This window comes from Rhinatrema bivittatum, chromosome 7, assembly GCF_901001135.1.
Source record: "Rhinatrema bivittatum chromosome 7, aRhiBiv1.1, whole genome shotgun sequence".
NCBI lineage: Eukaryota > Metazoa > Chordata > Amphibia > Gymnophiona > Rhinatrematidae > Rhinatrema > Rhinatrema bivittatum.
Window position 1 is genome coordinate 116474601 of NC_042621.1, and position 17011 is coordinate 116491611.

General features: G+C 44.2%; 1 protein-coding gene across 1 annotated transcript in view; it reads left to right on the forward strand.

The window, feature by feature from the left end:
• The window catches only part of SEC24C (SEC24 homolog C, COPII coat complex component), a 241340-nt gene that overhangs the window by 201898 nt on the left and 22431 nt on the right, over window positions 1-17011 (forward strand). Inside the window, 3 exon segments of the mRNA XM_029608970.1 lie at window positions 9727-9862; window positions 10403-10405; window positions 11850-11968. Coding sequence (XP_029464830.1) covers window positions 9727-9862; window positions 10403-10405; window positions 11850-11968 — 258 coding nt within the window.

The window sequence follows — 17011 nt, forward strand, 5'->3', positions numbered from 1 at the left end:
CCATTCCCTTCCTAATAATTCCTAACATTTTATTTGCTTTTTTGACTGCTGCAGCACACTGAGCTGACGATTTCAATGTATTATCTACTATGACGCCTAGATCTCTTTCTTGGGTGGTAGCTCCTAATATGGAACCTAACATCGTGTAACTACAGCTAGGGTTATTTTTCCCTATATGCAACACCTTGCACTTGTCCACATTAAATTTCATCTGCCATTTGGATGCCCAATCTTCCAGTCTTGCAAGGTCCTCCTGTAATGTATCACAGTCTGCTTGTGATTTAACTACTCTGAATAATTTTGTATCATCTGCAAATTTGATAACGTCACTCATCGTATTCCTTTCCAGATCATTGATATATATATTGAAAAGCACCGGTCCAAGTACAGATCCCTGAGGCACTCCACTGTTTACCCTTTTCCACTGAGAAAATTGACCATTTAGTCCTACTCTCTGTTTCCTGTCTTTTAACCAGTTTGTAATCCACGAAAGGACATCGCCTCCTATCCCATGACTTTTTAGTTTTCGTAGAAGCCTCTCATGAGGGACTTTGTCAAACGCCTTCTGAAAATCCAAATACACTACATCTACCGGTTCACCTTTATCCACATGTTTATTAACCCCTTCAAAAAAATGAAGCAGGTTTGTTAGGCAAGACTTCCCTTGGGTAAATCCATGTTGACTGTGTCCCATTAAATCATGTCTTTCTATATGCTCTACAATTTTGATCTTGAGGATAGTTTCCACTATTTTTCCCGGCACTGAAGTTAGGCTCACTGGTCTATAGTTACCCGGATCACCCCTGGAGCCTTTTTTAAATATTGGGGTTACATTGGCCACCCTCCAGTCTTCAGGTACAATGGATGATTTTAATGATAGGTTACAAATTTTAACTAATAGGTCAGAAATTTCATTTTTGAGTTCCTTTAGTACCCTGGGATGCATACCATCCGGTCCAGGTGACTTGCTACTCTTTAGTTTGTCAATCTGGCCTACTACATCTTCCAGGTTGACAGTGATTTCGTTCAGTTCGTCTGACTCATCACCCCTGAAAACCAACTCCGGAACTGGTATCTTCTGAAAATCCAAATATCACAATCTGCTTGTGATTTAACTACTCTGAACAATTTTGTGTCATCTGCAAATTTGATTATCTCACTCGTCGTATTTCTTTCCAGATCATTTATAAATATATTGAAAAGTAAGGGTCCCAATACAGATCCCTGAGGCACTCCACTGCCCACTCCCTTCCACTAAGAAAATTGTCCATTTAATCCTACTCTCTGTTTCCTGTCTTTTAGCCAGTTTGTAATCCACAAAAGGACATCGCCACCTATCCCATGACTTTTTACTTTTCCTAGAAGCCTCTCATGAGGAACTTTGTCAAACGCCTTCTGAAAATCCAAGTATACTACATCTACCGGTTCACCTTTATCCACATGTTTATTAACTCCTTCAAAAAAGTGAAGCAGATTTGTGAGGCAAGACTTGCCTTGGGTAAAGCCATGCCTCTGTATTTGCCATTCCCTTTCCCTTCCTAAAAATGCCTAACATTCTGTTTGCTTTTTTGACCACCATAGCACACTGAGAAGACTATTTCAATGTATTATCACTATGACAGCTAGATCTCTTTCCTGGGTGGTAACTCCTTATGTGGAACCTAAAATCGAGTAACCACAGCAAGGGCTATTTTTCCCTATATTCATCACCTTGCACTTGTTCACATTAAATTTCGTCTGCCATTCTTCTAGTCTTGCAAGGTCCTCCTGTAATTTATCACAATCCACTTGAGATTTAACTACTCTGCATAATTTTGTGTCATCCGCAAATTTAATCCCTCACTCCTATCCCATGACTTTTTAGTTTTCTTAGAAGCTTCTCATGAGGGACTTTGTCGAATGCCTTCTGAAAATCCAAATACACCACATCTACCAGTTCACCTGTATCCACATTTTTATTCACCCCTTCATAAAAATATAGATTTGTGAGGCAAGACTTCCCTTGGGTAAATCCATAATAGCCGTGTCCCATTAAACCATGTCTATCTAAATGTTCTGTGATTTTATTCTTTAAAACAGTTTCCATGATTTTTCCCAGCACTAAAGTCAGGCTCACTGGTCTATAGTTTCCCGGATCTCCCCTGGAGCCCTTTTTAAATATCAGGGTTACATTGGCCACCCTCCGGTCTTCAGGTATAATGGATGACTTTAATGATAGGTTACAAATTTTTACTAATGGATCTGAAATTTCATTTTTGCGTTCTTTCAGAACCCTGAGATGTATACCATCTGTCCAAGCGATTTACTACAGTTTGTCAGTCTGGCTTATTACATCTTCCAGGTCCACTATAATTTGGTTCAGTTCTTCTCCACATTCCTTTCCCTGCTCCTCCTGCCTCCCCACTACCCTCTCTTGCCCTTCCACCCTCTACACTGCACCAGTATCCCTTACCCAACCCCCCTTTATCTTCCCCCCTTTCTATTGACGCTGAACATACCTCCTCCTGTCTGATAGGCTCCCCAAAACTCTCTTCTCCTTCCAGTCCCATAGATGCTTCCATATAGAGAAAAATCCTCTCCCTTTCTAGTTCCTCTTCTAGAACTCTGAGTTTGTCTCAGGCAGCGGCCAGGTTGGGGAAATTCAGGACTGAAGGGGAGAGGAGGAGTTCAGTGATAGTGACAGATTCAGGGCTGCTACAGATGGCTTTCAGCAAGCATGGAACAAACACTCCCACCCCCACGCCTGCTCCACTGCTCCTCCTGCTTCTGAAGAGATGCTTTGCAGGCTGCAGTTAAGAAAAAAGGCATCAGCCGGAAGAGGATATCAGCTGACGCAGCTGGACCTGCCATGTACACATCATTGAAGGCTGAGGAGATTCTCTTGACATTGAGCCTTAGTGATGATGTTGCTAAGGAAACTCTGAAGTTCCTATTCATACCCCAGATCAGTCCAGACAAATGGGTTTTGCATCCTTACCAGCAGATGGAGGCAGAGAACTAAAAAGCTTTCAGGCACTGCTACTTAACTGATGGTGCCACTTGCAGTCCCTTAGTATTTCTCTGTCTCCAGCAGATAGTAGAGATGCAAACCTGCAGTCTAGTTTAAAAAAAAAAAAAAAGTGAGTCAATAGAAATCAGATAAAAGAAGATTAGAAAAGCTCCCTGAGATGCTAGGTTCCTTCATGGGCCATCATTCAGGTCGAGCGGGGGGTTGATTTAGGAAAGCCAGGGGTCCTGGTTCCCTCCTTCTGAAGTCTTCTCCCCCAAGGATTCAGTCAGCAGCCTGCAGCAGGTATTTCTTTTTGGTCTCCTTTTCCCAGCTGACTGTGTCTTTAAAAAAATAAAAAAATTTGCAGTCTAAGCCTGCTGGACTTTGGCATTGTAAGCTGCTGCTAGGTGAAGGGGAGAAAAGTTGTGTGCCGGGCTGCCTGTATTGGCGACGCTAGCTGACATGATTCGAGCCATGGCCAATAGCAGGCAGGCCATGCTGCGTGTTCTCCTTAATGGCACCGACTTCGGAATGCACTAAACTGTCAGGCCTGTGGCGCCTGCTCGTGGCTTAATTCGACTGCGTGTTACACAGATTGTGCCGCGGGAGGGAGGGAGCATCTTTGGGACCATTAGCCGACAGGAGGGCTACCTGATCCCAGGGTCCTGTAAGAGAGGCTGCCAGGGGAGATTTTGCCATGACAGGCAGGAGGGCTACACATGGCAGGAAACAAGCGCCTGCTCGGAAGCCTCAAGATTCCCATCCCCCTTTGTCTCTGGTGGTGCAGGCCGGGGTTGAGGATCAAAAGGAGGAAATCCTGGAAGTGCCTGATTGTGAGGACAGTGATGGAGAGGAATTCACCATGGATTTTGTTTTACTCATGCTTACTTGGCCAGGAAAGGTGCAGGGAGTAAACTGTCCCTGAGTCACAAATTGCAGCAGAACCCAAAGAGGTCGAAAGGGTCCCAGGGGACCTTCTCCGCCAGTTGGGTCTTAACCATCCTGATGTGAATGGTGATTCTGAGGATTTGCAGGATGATCCAGGGGATGATCTAGCAGGTGTGGATACTGCAGACAAACCTAGGGATGATGCAATCTCAGGTTACCCGACTGTTACGTATGCCAGGGCCTGGGATTACCAGCAGGTTCTGGGTTTTAAGGCATCTATGCTAGATTTAGTACCATGGGCCTTTGCTCACATGCATCCGCTTCAAAGGGTGCTTCTGTCTCGTTGGGATCTGTTGGGGGAGTTTCCTCAGCCCTTACCACTACAAAGGGTCTCCAGATCCAATCTGTCATGGTGGCTGTTGTGATCCAGTTTGGAGAAGAGGGTGAATTTGGAGATTCTGGACTGAGTGGTTGTGATCATGGATGCCAGGCTCAGAGGTTGGGGGGGGATGGTCTGCCAAGGGCAGACAGCCCAAGAGTGGTGGTCGCCAGTAGAGATGACCTGGTCTATCAACTGTTAGGAAACTAAGGTGGTTCGCAAGGCTCTGGGGATGTTCCTCAGGTTCTGGGTCGAATGGTGAGTGTTTTCAGACAATACAACGATGGTGACATATGTCAATCGCCAAGGTGGGATGAAGAGTTGAGGAGTGGCTCTGGAGGCCCAGGAATTTTGTCTGGGCGAAGCAGTACCTATGGGGGATTGCAGCATCTCGTGTTGCAGGAGTAGACAATGTTCAAGCAGATTTTCTCAGGAGGCAGCAGTTGGATCCAGGAGAATGGGAGTTGTCGATGGAGGCCTTTGATCTCATATGGGCCAGTTGGGGCAAGCCCCAGCTGGATTTGTTGGCTTTGTGCAGCAATGTCAAAGCAAGGAGATTCTTCAGTTGCAGAAGAGAGTCAGGATCCAAAGGGATCGACTCTCTAGTTCTACCATGGGCAACAGGGATTCTGCTGTACGTGTTTCCTCCGTGGCCTCTTGTAGGGTGAGTCTTACGGCGCATTGAGTTATATCCAGGTAGGGTGGTATTGGTGGCACCAGAGTGGCTACAGTGTCTGTGGTTTATGGGTCTAATTCATCTCACCGTAGATGGGCCCATCAGGTTGGCTCATCTGCAAGGTCTGCTTAGACAAGAACCTGTCTTCTCGGATTGGGTGGATCACTATTGAGAAGTTTAAGATCAAGAGGTTACTCAGAATCTGTTATAACTATGATGCTTCAAGCACGAAGACCTTCTACATCGCTTGCTTATGTTACTGTGTGGAGAGTGTTTGAGTCCTGGTGTGTTGAGAAGAGTTACATTCCGCACATTCTAGCCTTTTTACAGCAGGGCTTGACTAAGGGCCTTGCCTATAATTCGCTTTGTATACAGGTGGCAGCCTTGGGATGCTTCGTGGAAAGTTGCAAGGGGAGGCTGTTGTCATCTCACCCAGATATCTTATGGTTTTCTCAAGGGAACCAAACATCTGTGACCTCCAATACGGAAGATGTTTCCCTCTTGGACGGGTCATTAAAGGACCTGACCTTAAAAGAGTGTTTCTTGGTAGCAATTTGTTTAGTTGGAAGTATTTCTGAGCTGCAGGCTTTGTCCTGTAGGGAGCAGTTTCTATGGATTTCGGACTATGGAGTGTCTCTGCAAATGGTACCCTCCCTTTTGCCATAGGTTGTTTCGTCTTTTCATCTCAACTAGACGGTAGAATTTGTGGCTTTTCCGAATTTAGTGGGGGAGAGGCGGCTTGTAAGGGAACTGCATTTCCTGGATGTTCGTCTGACAGTGAGCAATATCTTAAGGCTACAAAAGGTTTCTGGTGGTTGGATCACCTTTTCGTCTTGTTTGGAGGTGCAAAGAAAGAAGCCAAGGCTTCTAAAGCCACGATTGCTCATTGGTTGAAGGAGACCATTTTTTTCAACCTGTCTCTATAAGGACCTGACTGCCCCGGTGGGATTACAGGCACATTCGACTAGAGCGCAGGCAACTTCCTGAGCGGAGTTTGTTGGTATCGCCACAGGAGATTTGTAGAGTGGCCACATGGTCAACACTTTCACTAAGCATTATCACCTAGATATGCAGGCGCTGGAGGAGGCGAGTTTTGGTGAGTGTGTTCTGCGAGTAGGTCTTTTGGGTTCCTGCCCAGTATCGAGGAGCTTGGGTACATCCTACTTGTCTGGACTGATCTAAGATATGAACAGGAAAGGAAAATTGGTTCTTACCTGCTAATTTTCGTTCCTGGAATACCACAGATCAATCCAGAGACCCATCCCTAGATTCCGAAAGATTGTATTGTTGGAGTTAGTTCCGTAGAGCAGAGAATTTGTATAAAGTTGGAACCTTGGACCTAATGGTACTTGTTTTTTTCGGTATCCTTGGATGTGAGGGCTTCGGTTCAGGGGGCTCTAATCTGTGTTTCTATGTTTGCCCTAGGAGGGAAATCTTTGAGGTAATTGATGGCTCTACATTGGCTTGAGTCCAGGTCAATACTGAGGAACTGCAGGTGGTACTCTCGGTTATGTAGCAGTGCCTGAAAAACATTTTAGTTCTCTGCCTCCATCTGTTGGTAGGGATGCAAAACCCACTTGTCTGGACTGATCTGTAGTATTCCAGGAACGAAAGTTAGCAGGTAAGAACCAATTTTTCTTTAGTGAGCAGGCTGGACCTTGCATTAACTTAATTAATATTCTTCATGGACAAGCAGGAAAATTAGTCATATTTTTGGGGACTCCCAAGCTGCAGTAACTAATATTCCACTCTCCCCAGAATCCCATTGAATATGTGTTTATGGGAAGAATTATCGCAAACTTTATTATTTATTCATTTTATTTTTTTACATTTTGAAAAGATTTTTCAGTCCTGATTGGCCAAAGTTACTGTTCCTTCAGGAGTCAGTATTTAGGGCAATAGTGGGAGGTAAAGGTGTGTATAGAACTTCAAGTGGCCGATCTTCAATAGAGGCTGATTCCAGGTGAGTCATCAAGGTGGCCACGGTGCCAACAGTATGGGCATGACGTGGCCTTGCACAGATAAGCCTGCTTTGTCATACAAAATAGATATACAAACAGAGATTGTATAGCATTAGTGTGTTTAGTTACCTCAGTCCAAGTCTGTTGGAGTCATAAGACTTGGAATTGTGAAGTTTTGAGAGGTCAATATTCATCCTCTATCCATCTGAGCAAGTTAGCCAGATAAACACATCTGGTTAACTAGACATGTATTATATAGTCTATACTCCAAACAAACTTTTAAACAGTATATTTCTTTCTTTAAAAATTCTTCAATAATTTAAGAACTATGTAACCTCATCCCCGTAGGTACAATTTGACACTTAATTGTCAGAGCCTGTGCAGTATCAATGTTTTCATTTTAATCATAGGTCACATATATGGATCTTGTCCAAAACTTAAAACTTTGCAGTGGCAACACTGATTTTTTTAGCACAATGTACAATCCTTTTTATAAATGTATCTCTTTTATAAAAATGCCACAGAAAATTTACCTTGGTCTCATTAATTCATCATCTTTTCTTAAAGCTGCTCCCAGGAAATTATTAACCAGCTAACCCAGTTTTTTGTGGCATTTTTATAAGAGACTGTGAAAGATTATATTTATAGGTTTTGCCAGTTAAGTGTCAGGTTGTACTTATGGGGATGAGGTCATTTGGTTCTTAAATTATTAAAGAAGTATAACCAATTCAATGGTTCCCTTCTCCATCCCAACCTTCAATGACTAGCCCTTACAGCCTGGATATTGAAAGCAAAGTAGCGATGGCTATGCTACTTCTTCCAAAGGTTAAAAAAGTTATGCTGGAAGCAAAAGGACACGCCGCCAGATGCTCACATAATTGCAAATGGAAAAGATTTTCTATTTGGTGCTTTGTTCAAAATGAAGATCCCTATACATATACAGAATCAACATTACTTCAATATCTCCTGTGCCTCTCCAGTTCACATTTGAAAACAAATTATCAGAATTCATTTGAGTACAATTGCAGCCTATTATCATTGAGAAGTCCTGCCTATAGCCATCACCCTATGGTTTCTAAATTAAGGAATTATGTCATCTAAAACCTCTAGTCAAAGTACCCCTTCTTCATGGGACCTTAATATTGTTCTTTCTCAGTTGATCAAACCACCGTTTGGCTATTGCAGAATTAAAATGGATTTCCTTAAATTGTTTGTTATAGCTATAACATTAGCATATAGAATTAGCTCACCAGGCTATAGTAGTATATGCTCCATGCACTCAAATTTTCCTCAGTAGTTATTCGGAGGGATCTCTCAATTCCATTTAAACATGTCTATTAATATACCGATATTCTTTCCAAAGCCTCATTCAGCCTCGGCAGAACAAACACTTCATACATCAGATTGCAGAAGAGCCTTGCTATTATATTTGGAACAAACAAAACCTTTCAGAAAGTCATCTGTTAACTATGTCTTAGGAGATAAATAAGCAAGGATATTCAGTAAAAAAGCAAACACTTTCATTGTGGCTATCTCAATGTATTTCCTTCTGCTTCTCTAAAGCAGAAATTGTGGCTGCCTCAAAAACTGGCCTGATGTTAAAATAGAAATCCAGTCCTCAAGGATCCCAAATCAGTTTGGGGCAGTATAGCTATGTACATTACCCCGTTTTGTAGACTAAATGTATGTAGCTATATCTAATGAATATTCATTATGGATATCCTGAAAAATAGACCTAGTTATGGCCCTTAAGGACAGGAGTTATGCACCTGTTGTGTTCATTGACTTCTGTTATCAGGGAATCACTTAAAACCCTTTGCAAGTCCCAGCTAAAAACTCACTTGATGGGTTTGCCTATACTGGCATTATGGCACCAAAGAGTCACAGTAGCAAATGATTTATTATGCAATATTAACAAGCATGATGAGAAGAAATACATCATGGTCTTTACCATCGGCCCCCCGATGCAGTTATTGAAACATGGCCAATGTCTGAGCATCTTGCTGGACTTATAGATGGACTTCTAAGAAGTTTTAATTGCATAAAAAAACATTTTAGAAAGTGTTCTTTCAAAAAAGCTGTACCATAGACTATGATTATATATAAGACAAGACATTATCCTGCCAATGACTGGCTAATAGTACACCTGATTTGTTTTGAGAGGAGGGGTTTATGTCTGTATTTTCCGATTTTTTTTTTTTTGTCCCTCAATTGACGCATCTTTAACGTATTTGCCTATACTGAGACATAATCCCTCCAATCTCTTTTCTTTTCATTTTTTACTTGGTTCCATTGTATCTTTGTAAATCGCATAGTTCAGTTTCCTAACACAGTCTTTGAAGCACACCTAGCCGCTCTGGTTTTCTGGATAGCTACAATGAATATGCATGAGAAATCTGCATAGACTGGGTTTCCTCCTCTGTGATATCTCCTGCGTATTCTTTCTGAAAACCAGAGTGGTTAGGTGTGCTTCCAGGACAGGACTGAGAGCCACTGGCAATTTTTCCAGAGCAATGAGATTGTGAATTATCCTTGCTAGGGTGCAACCAAATGAACACTGTAATTTTAAAGCCACCAAAATTGACTTGAAGTTAGAATGATCATAAAGCTGAAACCAAATACCTTTATCCAGGCCAGACTGAATTTATTGCCTTAAAGTATGGTTTTCTAAATAAAACTCTTGAACTCCTCAGTGTTGCCCAGGACAGGTGCACTTGAAGATGCAGAAGAAGATGGTGTTTAACTGAATATTTCTAGGCACTCCAGGTCACAGTTTAGAAGGATTTTCTTACTTATTGTCTCAGCCATCGTTTCTTTGTGCTCTTTACTGTAGTGCGCTGTTCTGTACACAAGCTGTGGAGGACATCGACGGCTCCGCATTCATAATCTCTCCCTGAACTGCTGTACTCAACTTGCTGATCTTTACCGCAACTGTGAGACTGACACACTCATCAATTTTTTTACTCCAAGTTTGGTAAGAAAGTAATGCTGCAATAAGTAGATTTGTAATATTCTGTTGTCTTATCATTTATATCCTACACACCATTTGTTTTCATTTTCTTGAAAGAACTGTTACTGAAAAATTGTTAGATTGGCATTCAGGATGAAGAAATGTGAATACTAAAACCATACATCATGTAATATTTACTAGTTATAATCTGGCCCAGTGGCAGTGCATGTTTGCATGTGCGTATTCGAGGATTCTTGCTGCTTTCTGATTTTTGGGTCTGTTTACTCATGGGGAAATTCTGCACCATGTGAAATTTGTACTAAATTATCCTCCCATGCAGAACTTTAACATTTCCCACAGAATTTGTCCTGGAGACAGGAGGCAGTAATAACAGCATAGGCCCTGCGGCTGAAAGGAGACTGTGCAGCAGTGCACATGTGGGAAACTGGGATATAGTGTCCTAAGAGATGGGTATTGGAATAACAAACTTGATGCTATTAGAGAAACTTCAGTGTGAGGTCTCTGTCACTATTGCATCCTGCCATACAGGTTCATCCAGTAGGTCCCTAGCATTTGCAAGTGTTGGTTCATCACACCTGGTGGACAGAGGTTGCCTGGGAAAGGAAACTAATCTAATGGATGAAAATTGAGGGAAAATGCGTGTCAAAATGACATTCAGTTTGGCTGACCTTTCAATTTTCCCTGTGTTTTCTAGACTGATTGTGTTGTCCTTAATAACATCTTATGTCAAACCTTGTGTCTTTAGATGGTCTATGAAAAAGGTAGAGAATAGTAAAAACAAATTTGGTCATTTCAAAAACAGCTTTTCTTTTCAGTTTCAATATAACATGGACCCACCCCATTGCTTGGGCTGCAGTGTTATATACTGTGGCATGGGAAATTTAGGCTTAAATCCTTTGTCTGTGTGCGCTGTGAGGGTGGTGCATTCATACCCAGGGAGAGAGGGGAGATGCCTTCTGTAGCAGTTTCTGCCAACTAAGGAGTGGTGTTTCTGTGCTTTTTGAAGGAAGCACCCCTCCAGCCCTTTGGGCAGCAAGATTTCATAAAGCCATCCAGAAAAATGAAAGGCTAAAAAGAAAATAACATTACAGCCAGACCATATCTTATGTTATCTTTTCTTCTCTCACTTCCCCTCTTCGCCCTTTCTATATTTCTGTGGATAAAGCAGTCATCCTCCAATCCCCTCAGCCCATAGCCTTGGGATACTCTTAGATTCTCTCTCCTCCTATAACTTCACCAATATTCATCCCTTCCTTTCTGAACACACTACCAGATCCCTTGTCCACTTATAACTTTCTATTTAGACTACTGCAACCTACTTCTCACAGTGAACCATCTATCCACTACAATCTCTCTAAAATTCAACTACATGATGTATCTTTTGTGAGTCGCTACAGCCATATAACGCTGCTTCTCATTGGCTCCTTAATGTCTGCATATGGTTCAAGCTTTTCTTACCTAGAAGTTTATCTTGCAGATCCTCACTACTTCTCCTGTCTTCTTTTCCTACACCCTTCCTTGTGAACTCCACTCATTGGGCAACTCACTGTCTTTGCCCTTCTCCATCTGCTGCACCTTGTGCGTGGAATAGACTTCCTGAGTTGCTGCATCATGTTCCCTCTAGCCCTATTTAAATCCAGCCTAAAAACACACCTTCTTTTAGAAGCTGCTTTTAAATCTTAACCCTTGATTATCCTGCTTACAGTCATATTGATTTTAATTGTTTTCTTTATAAATGAAATTCACAATGTTTCATGTCCTGTATGCTGCTTGATTAGTTTGTAAGCTATACTGAGAAGGGGCTTGTGTTTTTGTACAGTGCTGCACCATACTAATAGCACCATAGTAGTGATTACTAGTAGTTAATACGACAGTTGCTCTACATTTTCAAAATGTGTTTTTGTGAGGATTGCTGCTCACAATTCGGAGTTTACATCCACAAACCTGAATACTTAAGAGATCTTCTTTTTCCTTTTCTTGCTCAGCTTATCGTGGCGTTCTGAACAATCCAACAAAGACTGTCCGAGACACACTTATCAATCAGTGTGCACAAATCCTGGCCTGCTATCGGAAGAACTGTGCAAGCCCCTCCTCTGCTGGCCAGGTAGCAGCTTGTTCATGTTTCCTGCTGTTTGGTTTCATTACAGAAGTCCTTTTTATATGCGATATTTATGGTTCTGTGTGTGCAAAACTTCAGTTAAAACTCCCTACCCCCTTCCCTTGCAAGAATCCTCAGAATAGTCAGAACATAGAAACAAAGAATATAACAGCAAATAAGGGCTTTCCTGTTCGTACCCCGGATCAGTCCAGAAAAGTGGGTTTATTCATCCCTACCAGCAGATGGAGGCAGAGGAACAAAATTTTGAGGCTCTGCTATATAATCGAGAGTGCCACCTGCAGTCCCTCAGTATTTTCTTTGTCTCCAGCAGATGGTAGAGGTGCAAACCTGCAGTCTGGAATTTTCAACAAAAAAAACCAAACAAAACCCAAAACAGAATTCAGCTCCCCAAGGTTTTAGGTTCCTTCATAGGCCATCCCTCGGGTAGTGCAGGGCGAGCAGGAAGTTGGAGATCCTGGTTAAGCTCAGCCCTTGTCTAGGGGGGGAGGGTTCATCACACCTAGTGGACAGAGGTTGCCTGGGAAAAGAAACTTATCTAATGGATGAAGATTGGTTCCTTCACCCCCTCGGGTCCCTGGCACCCTCAGCGCTCAGCCTCCTTCAGAAGCAGGGAAGTATTGTTTTCTTCCCTTCCTTGGCCCTGTGTGTATGTGTTTGTAAAGTTTGTTGGAGGGGAAAACAAAAAAGGTTAAACGGAGCAAGTTCTGAGGCAGTGTGAGCAGAGGCAGGGTAAGGGTGCGTGAAGGAGGGAGAGCGAATTTGCTTCTCGGTCGAGCCTGGGGGACAGTGCCCGATTTCCCCCCCCCCCCCCTTACATCAGGGCTATTTTTAGGCCTGATGGGGGTCAGCATTGCCGCCTCCCGCGCAGCAAAATTTGTCGCAGCTGTGGTTTTTGTCGTGGGGGCCTCAATTCAGCCGCGTTTTGCTGTGAATTTGTTTCTGGGGGACTGGGACCTCCAGGGGGCATCAGGAGCACAAGGTTGGCTGGACCAGCTCCAGAGGCCCTGTGGGGGGTTAGAGGAGCTGGTGGCCATTTTCTCTGCATGTGCTGGGAAGCCAGGCTGCTGTTTCAGAGCCTTGGGGACTCCCCTCCCATGTTGTTTCCCACGGAAGAGGACTTTGCTGATGTCAGGGGGAAGGAAACAGGTGCAGGGTGACACAGACCTGGACTTTTCTTCTTCCGATCCAGGAAGCTTTTTCAGTGGGTTTTGTCCTGCTGCTCCATGAGGCCTATTTGGCTAGGAAGGGAGCGGGGACCAAGAGGCCTTTATCCAGGAAGTCCCAGGCAGCCAAGAAGCAAAGGCAAGCAGAGTCCGGAGGGAGCCTGCGGTCCTTGGGGTCTCAAGAGGTCCGCAGTGGAAGAAGACACGTCAGAGGAGATGGATGATCCAGATCCGATACAGGGAGAACCAATGGATCTGGGCAGGGACCCTTTGAGCACCTTGGTGGATCCAATGCAGTACCCGGACGAGGTACTGATTGCGACGGACCGGGAAGATCCTCTGATGGTCTATCTGTTCCATAGGTATGAGTTGGGCCTGCAAATTCCCCAGGTTCTGGATGAGCTGGGGATTAAGGTCACTCAGGAAGATTCAGATAATGAAGGGGTAAACCCAGTCCTGGAAGAATTACGGGTGCCCCCTGAGGCTTTTCTGTTGCCTAAGATGGTGAAGAAGTTGGTGGATTGGGAGTGAGAATCTACCGAAGCGGGCTTGAAAGTAGTCAGGGCTATGGCTAAATTATATCCCTTGCCGGAGCAGACGTTGGAGTCATGGAAGGGTTCTGAAGGTGGATGCTGCAGTTTCCCCAGTTAACAAAAAAACAACCATCCCAGTGACCGGTGCTGCTGCTTTGAAGGATATTCAGGATCGGAAACTGGAAAACCTTGTTAGGAGGCTGTTTGAGGTTTCAGCTCTGAACCTTTGTGCAGTGATCTGCAGAAGTCTGATGTAGAGGGCCTGCTTATGCTGGGTGCAGAAAACGCACGATAAGCGGTCAGGAATGACCATGGAGGCAGCTCAGGCTGCCCGCTTGGAAGCGGGAGTAGCCTATGTGGTGGATGCACTGTATGACATGATCCACAAGTATGGTCTCGACTGTAGCGGCGAGGAGACTACTATGGCTAGGGAATTGGTCAGCAGATGTGTGGTCTAAGGCCCAGTTGTCTAGCCTCCCCTTCAAGGGAAAGCTGCTGTTTGGAGAGGGTTTTGAGCAGCTCATGAAGCACTTGGGGGAGTTGAAGGGTAATAAGTTGCCTGAGGACAAGAAGACCCTCAAGAAGTTTTTTCCTCTGTGAGCTCGATTCCGAGAAGTGAGGAGGTTTGACGCTGGCAGGAGCCCTAGGCCGGCGATGCAAAAACAGAGTTTGGGCAGACAGTCCTTTCAAGCTCAATGAAGGCCTCCGAGGGATGGTGAACCCCAAAGGGGAGGTGGAAGTAAGATTGGTCAATGAAGGTGGGCTGGTCCACTCCTCTCCAGAAGCTGTTGGAGGGAGGCTGTCCCTCTTTTACGAGAAGTTGACCAAGATCACGTCAGACCAGTAGGTCTTGGAGGTGGTGAGAGATGGCTACAAATTTCTCGTCCGCTTGGGGACACCTTTGTAATCTCCCGCTGCGGTCTCCACAGGCAAGCAAGAGGCGGTGCGGGAGACATTGCAAAGACTACAGTTCCTGCGCGCCACAGTTCCAGTGCCCCTCTGGAGAGGGGACAAGATCGGAACTCCATGTACTTCGTGATGCTAAAGAAGGAGGGGACTTTTCGGCCCATTTCAGTCTGCAGAGGGTCAATGCTACCATCCGGGTGCAGCGGTTTTGGATGGAGACATTGCACACGGTGATAGCAGCAGTGCGTAAAGGGGAGTTTCTGGCATCGTTAGACTTGACGGAAGCCTATCTACATATCCCCATTCGAGCCAAACACCAGAAGTTCCTGACGTTCATGGTTCTGGGGGAACATTTTCCAGTTTCTGGCCCTTCCCTTTGAGTTAGCAACAGCACCACGCTCATTCACAAAGGTGATGGTGTAGTGGCAGCGGCGGCACTCAGGAAGGAAGGAATCCTGGTGCACCCGTACTTGGACTATTGACTAGTACATGCAAAATCGGAAATGGAGTGTGGTCGCTTAGTTCAGCGGGTCCTGCAACTCATGGATTCATTGGGTTGGGTGACGAACCTGGCAAAGAGTCATTTAAAGCCGTCACAGTTGTTGGAATATCTGGAGGCACACTTCGATACCCGGATAGGGAAAGTGTTTCTGACTACAGAAAGGGTAGTCAAATTGCAGAATCAGATTCTTCAGCTGCTGCAGCTGTCTGTTCCCAGGGTCTGGGATTATTTACAGGTCCTGGGTTCTATAGCTTCTATGCTAGAATTGGTCCTATAGGCCTTTGTTCACATGCGTCCTCTGCAGAGGGCTCTGTTGTCCTGTTGGAATCCACTTTCGGAGGAATTTCAGCTTCCGGTGCCATTGCCAGAGGAGGGCCAGGTCCAGTCTCTCGTGGTGGCTGACTCGGCACAATTTGGAGAAAGGAATGTACCTAGAAGTGCCTGACTGGGTAGTGGTCACCATGGATGCCAGACTGTCGGGCTTGGGGGCAATTTGCAGGAAAAATCTGCCCAAGGTCAGTAGTCATTAAGAGGCGAACTGGTCCATCAATTAGCTGGATACCAGGGCAGTGCACGAAGCCTTACTGGCATTTCTCCCACTCATTCAAGTCAAGTCGGTACGAGTGTTCTCAGACAGTGCAATGACAGTAGCATACATCAACCATCAGGGTGGAACGAAGAGTCATCTAGTAGCGCTGGAGGCACAAGAACTGTTTGTGTGGGTGGAGAAACATCTAGTAAGGATAGCTGCTTCCCATGTGGCTGGAGTGGACAAACGTGCAGGCAGACTTCCTCAGCAGACAGCATCTGGACCCAGGAGAATGAGAGTTGTCAGCGGAAGCCTTCACCTTGCTGCAGGCAAGGTGGGGCAGACCAGCGGTAGACCTCATGGCGACCGAGAAATTAAAAAATCTTCTTTCCCTTCACTTCTTTGAAATTAAGGATTCTCTGAGTGGAAAAACAGGTGTAATCATAAATAAACTAATGGGGGGAACCATAAGACAATTAAGGAAATCCTCAGGATTACTTGTGGTCTGATTATAATTGAAAAAAATTGAACATGGAATAAGATTGAAAAATGGCAGCCCTACTGCACTCAAAGTGCCACCTTCTCTAAAATAATCCTAAATTAAAAATATATAACTAAAAGACTACACAGTATTAGGCTTGGCAGCTAAAGAAGACATCTAGTTTTGCTAGATAGAATGGAATGGAATTCACAGGAAGTAGAAAACCCCAATGCTATTCCAGGTAGAAATGTGATCTTATAATCTGAGTACTGGCCTGCAATCCATAGCACTATTTGTATGCCAGTTTAGATCCTCTTTTCCACTAACTCTGATCGTGGGGAATTTACTGGATCTCCCTGTGCCCTAGTTTACCAAATTGTAAGTAGTTGATTCTTTCCTTTTCCCTTTGGAAGGTTATTTGCTGTCTGGGCATAATAGATATATGGCCATGCCGTTCACTCCATGGATGGATGGATGTACTATGAAGGGCAATTCTATGTTCCTGGGCATCCACTACTAGTGTAGGAGTCACAATAGTAAAGGGTTCCACATTTTGAGGAAGCTGCTGGGCCAGCTTGATAAATCAAAAAGGCACTTAGAGGGACATGGCCCTTAATCCAGTGCAAACTGCAAAATGAAATCCAATGCAGAGTAATAAAAGCATGCACATAAGAGAGAGAAGTGAACCATGTATGAGCAATAAGGCAACCAGAGCCATGGCTACAAATATGGTGATGGTAAAAGTTACTATGTACGTTTGTGTTAGCATTGGGTCCTTGTTCCCTTTGATTTCTAGTAACATATTTCTTGTTAGTCTAAAGTGGTATGTGTATTATTAGTGTGGGGACAGTTTGCAGAGCACCTTAGACATCAAACTCTGTTCCGAGATAACTATTTGGAAGCCTTAAGCTTGC